At 35.0% G+C, this 6746-nt stretch overlaps 1 protein-coding gene across 1 annotated transcript; it reads left to right on the top strand.

Annotated features, from left to right (window-relative positions):
• Window positions 1-1481: 1481 nt before the first annotated feature.
• On the top strand, window positions 1482-5124 carry LOC120174820 (long-chain-alcohol oxidase FAO1-like). The gene is made up of 3 exons (XM_039181562.1): window positions 1482-1697; window positions 1947-2225; window positions 3273-5124. Exons 1-3 carry the CDS (start codon window positions 1491-1493, stop codon window positions 5007-5009), a joined length of 2223 nt encoding a protein of 740 aa, XP_039037493.1. The 5' UTR covers window positions 1482-1490; the 3' UTR covers window positions 5010-5124.
• The last annotated feature ends 1622 nt before the right edge of the window (window positions 5125-6746 follow it).

Genomic DNA, 6746 nt, shown 5'->3' with positions numbered 1-6746 from the left:
TTTTTTCATTTAATTAAAGATAAAAATGCTTTGATTGATTTAATAAATTTTGAAAGGGGCCGTAAATGTAATTCTACACAAAAAGTAGACACAAAACCTCGAAGCGACATGAGCAAATAATTTAATGAGTAAATTACATATTTAGCCACTCAATTATTCCCATGGTTCTATTTTGGTCATCCAACTATATTTTTTTCTCAAAATCATATGTAAAGTTACATTTTGCTTCTGTTTTGGTCACCCAAATATTTTTTTTTCAAAATCAAACACAATGTTACAATTTGATTCTATTTTGGTTACCCAATTATTTTTTTTCAAAATCGCACTCAATGTTACATTTTGGTTCTATTTGGTCACCCTTTGTTAAAAAAATTGACAGTGGTGTTGATGTGTCACCATAAGGTAATGTCACGTCATCATTAGAAAAAAATTACCATGTCAGCAATTCTATTATTTTTTAACAGTGGATGACCAAAAAGTAACTTTAGGTATTAATTTTATAAAACAAATAATTGGGTAACTAAAATAAAACTACGAGACTAGATGAATGACTAAATATGTAGTTTACCATAACTCAAATCAATTTAAATTCAAGTGTCAAACCAAAATTAACATTGATGTTATATGTCACCATAAGGTAATGCAATGTTATGATTGGGTATAATTTTAAAAAACAAATAGTTATGTGACTAAATAGAACTACAAAAATAGTTGGGTGACTAAATATGTAGTTTACCCTAACCTATATCAATTTAAATTCAAGTGTCAAACCAAAATAAAAGTGTAACCTAAATTTAAATAATTATAAATTAAGATGACTTGAAAATTTTAAAATTTTAAATTGAGTTGGCTCTATCTAATTAATAACTCCCAGCTGCCAGCTACCTCTAATTCCAATTCTGAGTTGGACTGTTACCTGCACGAGCGGAACCATCCATGCAATAAAGGTATTTAATTGACACTTCAAAAAAAACTTTAAAATATTATAAATATATAAAATATTTAAAATAAAACTAATACTACTTTGAATAAACATCATCACTATTTAAAAAAAATAAACATCCTATAAAAGAAATTAATACTCACAATTTACTCTTATCTACTCAAAAAACTTTACAATTCTTTTTTATATTTCAATATTATAATTTTTTTACTTCCGTCAGCAAAAAAAAAAAAAGATTGTACGTAGCAATAAAGTAGTAATAAAGTAAGAGGTGGTTAAGACGACTATCGGTTAGCAAACTTTTGTTCTTGAATGTGTCAGTAATTCTAACTTTTTAATCAATTTTTTTAGTTTCTTTTACCAATTTTGTCTAAAATACAACTCTATCGTTTTCACAAAATTTTCTTGGAATCCAAACACTCCACGTTCCCACATTTTCACGTTCCCACTGTATAAAAGGGTCCAAAAACTCCAAAGGAAGTTGCCAAGCGAAGCAAATCTTCTTCAACAAAAAAGAAGATAGAGATATATGTATAGTGAGAAAGAGATGGTGCTGAATAGAGGAGAGAAGAAAGAGAGAAAATACAGTCATGGGTTCAGCTCTTCCGAGATGGAGACGCTGGGTAGCTTTGCTGAAGTTATTTTCCCTTGTTTGCCGCCCAATACTTGTTTTGAAGGAAGGCAAAATCATCCAAACAAGGCTGTCCAATCCTTCCTAAAAGCTTCTGCCTCTGAATCCCCAATCCCAGACGAGGTATTAAATATTTCCCTTCGTTCTATTTCCCGAATAGCACGGGGATGATTGTAAGATTATATATATTAATAATTTACATATAATGTAGATATGATTACTCTATCTTTAAAAAAATTCTAACTCGTTGGTATACGCCCCTAGCTGTATTCTTAGACGTGTAAGAATACGCGTGTGTGTGCGTATACTAGTTCTGAAGCAGGTTTCAGAAGATTTTTCAAGTGCAAGTACATTTGAGGATTTGGTTTGCAGGTAGCAGAGTTGTTGACAAAAAGAGCATTCACTGAGACATTAATACTGCTGAGGGCTGTACTGATGTTACTGTCCACCAGGTTGGGGACCTTGTTGCTGTGCGGAAGGCATTGTTTGGGGCACAAATGGCCTTTCATCACTCGATTCTCATGCATCCCGTTGGAGAAGAGAGAGAAGATACTGCAGATGTGGTTCAAGGAGCATCGCCTCTTATTTACTCCCGTTAGGGTTGCTTTCATCTACTTCAAAGTCATGTGCCTTTTCGTCTACTTCTCTCGGGTACTCCTTCAATGCCCTCTTGTTATCAGTTTATTCATTTTTATTCTTTTCTCAGCTAATCTAACGTAAACTAAAGACCTAATTAAAACAAACTAGAGAAAAAAAATATCATAACAATTATCTATAAATTTATATGAAAAATTACACCTCACCAAATATAAAATCTAACTCGAATTAAACAAAAGCTCAATTTTTTAAAAAAACCCGACCTCGTAAAATCAAATCATACCAAAATTTATCCATTTTCAATTAAATTATTATCCCTGATCAGGATCAATGGCTTTATCTCAATAAAGAAGAGTGAATTTTCTTTTAGAAAGACTAAGAATTTTGGAGGTCTAGGATAAATCTAAAAAGTTAAGGATGTCATGTGGTATTCTTATTTTTAGGAAACTTAATTGAAATAAATTTTATTTATTTGAACCGATTATGTTAATTAATTTTTTATTATATATATTTGAATATTTTATTTAATATACATAAAAATCTATATTTTTACTAATTTAACAAATCGATTTATTGAAAATTATAAATAAAAAACGAATAAAACGTGGAAGAAATTAAAGTGAAATATTTTTTAATGCATTATAAAGTTGAGTGGTGTGAACTGTTTGTGCATTGTAATTAATTAGTCGTACTGTGAATTTAATAGCGTGGGTTCACCTCATTTATATGTAGCACCGATAAGGAAAATTATTAACCATTTTTTTCTACATATTTTTCTAATTTTAGCTTTAATCAAAATAAATAATTTTTATTTCTCTAACATTTACTAGTCTTAAATCCTAACCCACCCCAATTCCCAGCTTAGTCAAATCTAAATTTTTAGGTTTAATGAGATAAAAATAAATTAAGTTTTCATAATTACATAACATTTAATAAATACAATAAACATATATAAGGTCAAATTATGATTTTATGCTTAAATTTAGATATAATCCCTATGCTTTAATTTGTCATAATCTAATCACTCTATTTTATTATGATACCATCAATTAGTTCAAATCTTTAACACTCTTAACTATTATGGTTAAATTTTGTGTTCAGGTAGGAGAAGATGGTCATAATCCAGCTTGGGAAGCTATTGGATACAGTGCTGACAATGTTGATGATAATTCACAAGTAACAAAGGATAGGCCACTACAAAATGGAATGATCGAGACTGCGAACGAGAAAGACTCGACTCTTTATCGATCTCTAACGCAGAAAGGCCTCCAAGTTACAGAAGATACCGAACGAAATGTCTGCAGGATCGAATGCGATGCTGTAATTGTCGGTTCCGGTTGCGGTGGTGGTGTTGCAGCCGCAATGCTGGCTGGTGCTGGTCTTAAAGTTGTTGTTCTAGAGAAGGGAAACTATTTTACTTCGGCAGATTATTCACCCTTCGAAGGCCCCTCGCTGGATCAACTATATGAGTGCGGAGGAATCCTTCCGACCCTCGACGGGCAGTTTCTTCTTCTTGCAGGGTCCACAGTCGGTGGTGGTTCGGCTGTAAACTGGTCGGCCTGCATAAAAACACCGAAACCTGTACTTAAAGAATGGTCTGAGGACTGTCAAATACCTCTCTTTGGAACCACTGAATATGTTTCAGCCATGGAAACTGTTTGTGAAAGGATTGGTGTCACGGAAGATTGTATAGAGGAAGGATTTCAGAACCAAGTACTTCGGAGAGGGTGTGAAAATCTCGGTCTCAAAGTCGAGAAAGTGCCACGGAATTCGTCCGAGAGCCATTACTGTGGATCCTGCGGCTTTGGTTGCAGAAGGGGAGACAAGAAAGGGACTGATCGAACATGGCTTGTCGATGCTGTAAACAACGATGCAGTGATAATATCAGGGTGCAAGGCCGAAAGATTCGTATTAGAACGAAACAAGTCGGGAAGTACGAGGAAAATGAAGTGCTTGGGAGTTATTGCAAAGTCTACAAATCAGAATATCACAAAGAAACTGCACATAGAGGCCAAAGTAACAATATCAGCATGTGGGGCACTTTGTACACCACTTTTGATGTATTCCAGTGGGTTGAAGAATCAGAACATTGGTCGAAACCTTCATCTTCATCCGGTCCTAATGGCATGGGGTTACTTTCCGAACTCGAATTCCGAGTTCAAAGGGAAATCCCATGAGGGTGGAATAATCACATCAGTGCATAAGGTAGTAGCAGATGATAACAAATTGCAAGCCATCATTGAAACTCCTTCAATGGGGCCTGCACAATACTCTGTATTATGCCCTTGGATATCTGGTCTTGACTTGAAAACTAGGATGCTAAAATTCTCCAGAACTGCTCATATGATAACAATAATAAGGGATCGCGGATCCGGAATAGTTAATGTTGGAGGACGAGTGACCTATAAATTCGATGCATTAGACCGACAAAACATGATAGCTGGCTTGCGACAGTCGTTGAGGATATTAGTAGCAGCCGGGGCAGTTGAGGTGGGCACTCACCGGAGTGACGGGCAGAGAATAAGATGCAAAGGGAAAAGCAACGAGGAGTTAGAGGAGTTTCTGGACTCAGTTTCTTCAGCAACAAGTGCATTTTCGACTGGCGAAAACTGGGTCGTGCACACCAGTGCTCACCAGATGGGAAGCTGTAGGATAGGGATCAATGAGAAAGAAGGTGCGGTTGATGAAAACGGAGAGAGTTGGGAAGCTGAAGGATTGTTTGTTTGTGATGCAAGTGTTTTGCCGAGTGCCGTCGGTGTAAATCCAATGATCACTATCCAGTCCACTGCTTATTGTCTCTCAAAGAAGATTGCAGAGTCTTTAAAACAACAGAAATAGCCTTCTGAAATATGGTATATGTCATTGTTTCATTTCTCTACATTTGTTTGTGTGCATTGGATTGAAAGAATAAGAACCAGAAAATATATGTGCAAACTGGTCAATATCATGACAAGAGTGACCGGGTTCGAGTTTTAAAGGAATTTCGTGCTATTGTATTTGAATTTGTTCCGGACTCAAGCATTGAGCATGAATATTTTCATTAATTTCTGCATATTTTATATTCTATCTATAAAGCCCCGAAACCCGGGTTAGTATTTTGGGTCAACCTGAGATCCATTTTAGAGTCCACAAAGATTTGTTAAAACGTTTTGGACCAAGTTTAATGGGAATTTGGTTGAGTTGGGCCCAAAAGAATTAGGAAAGGTGATGTTTTTCTTGTGAGTTTGAAAGTGTAGGGACCTAAAGAGTAGTTTACCCATTTTTAATTGAAGCTGAAATCTTCCCCATTTTATATCAAATTCATATGAACCAAACCCAAAACTATCTTACCAAATACTCTTCTCCTTCTTCCTTCTAGCTTTTTCCATTTCCCTTCCTTTCAAGAGCCAAGTTTCAAGCAAAGCCAAGCTAAGATTATGAATCACCATACTTCAATCTTTTTAAGCCTTGTTTTGTAAGTCTCCCTCTATGGTTTTCAAAATGGGTATTTGGGAGGCTTAATAAACCAATGATTCTAGGTCGTTTTTGTTAAAATTAAGTTATTCGAAGTATTATAATCCTTATTTCCATTACATAGTTAATTTAGAAGCTTCTATTTATTATCTTTGATTAGTGAAAGAAGTGGGTGAAGTCTCCAAGACGAAGGGAAAGGGAAAAGCTTCCATTAAGTGAGTTGAAGCTTTGCTTTTAGCATAGAAATCAAGGAATTCACACTTAAAACTTCTCTATACTCTTAACAAGTCTTGCTAATGTATTGAATAACATGAAAGCAAGAAATAAACTTATTGAGCATATCAATGGTAGATTTTATGTTTTGGAATTTTAAGCATGATATAAGCCTTATTTATGCTCTTTTTATGACATATAAGACTTTAAGCATATTTGGGGACCTCACAAGGGTCTTTGGGAGTGGGATATGGCATTTTTGTGCTTGTTTTTAAGTCAAGTATCGATATTATAGGGCTAGTATCGATACTTGTTCATTTCTATGTAGAAACGTGTTTTCTGGGCAAAATTATCGATACTCTTTCAAGAGTATCGATACTTTAGGTCGTATTTCGAAACTCCCAAAAAGTTTCGAAACTGGGCATTACAGATTGTTTAAAAATATCGATTTATATAAAGTATCGAAACTTTTGCAGGACTATCGATTCGCTTGGGCTAGTATCGATATTTTCAGTCTGTTTTGGGCAAAAATGATCGTTTTTAAGGGAATTAGACTCGAGGTACCCCTATACTTCAGTGTATTATCAAATAAAATTACAAGTGAGAATATTTACGATCTTTAATTCAAACATAGAAACCAAATAATCAGGGTGACATAAAACTAGCCTTGGTTGATGCTCAGGAAACAATTCAGATACCCGAGTTCCTCTAGTTTAGGGTTTTGAAAGTATATATGCAGTATGAATATCCATAAGTAGGGCGCAAGGCCCTTAAAATTGACTAGTTAGGGTACAAGGTCCGACACTCACAAGGGGTGGGCTAGTTGGGGGTGTGGTGTCCAACAGTGATTTCGGGGGCCACATCCTTGGTAGACTAGAGGGATGCGTGAGCTCCGAGATGCAAAAATCC

This window comes from Hibiscus syriacus, unplaced genomic scaffold (assembly GCF_006381635.1).
Source record: "Hibiscus syriacus cultivar Baekdansim isolate YM2019G1 unplaced genomic scaffold, ASM638163v2 tig00112124_pilon, whole genome shotgun sequence".
In the NCBI taxonomy this organism is placed as follows: Eukaryota; Viridiplantae; Streptophyta; class Magnoliopsida; order Malvales; family Malvaceae; genus Hibiscus; species Hibiscus syriacus.
Note: the sequence above shows the minus strand (reverse complement) of the source record. Positions and strands in the feature narration are given on the sequence as shown.

Excerpts from the sequence above, each read along its gene's own strand:
- LOC120174820 (XM_039181562.1), top strand. The coding sequence starts at position 1,491 with ATGGTGCTGAATAGAGGAGAGAAGAAAGAGAGAAAATACAGTCATGGG. Across the intron at positions 1,698-1,946 it reads AATCCCCAATCCCAGACGAG|GTAGCAGAGTTGTTGACAAA; the intron begins GTATTAAATATT and ends TTTGGTTTGCAG. Across the intron at positions 2,226-3,272 it reads TTTTCGTCTACTTCTCTCGG|GTAGGAGAAGATGGTCATAA; the intron begins GTACTCCTTCAA and ends TTTTGTGTTCAG.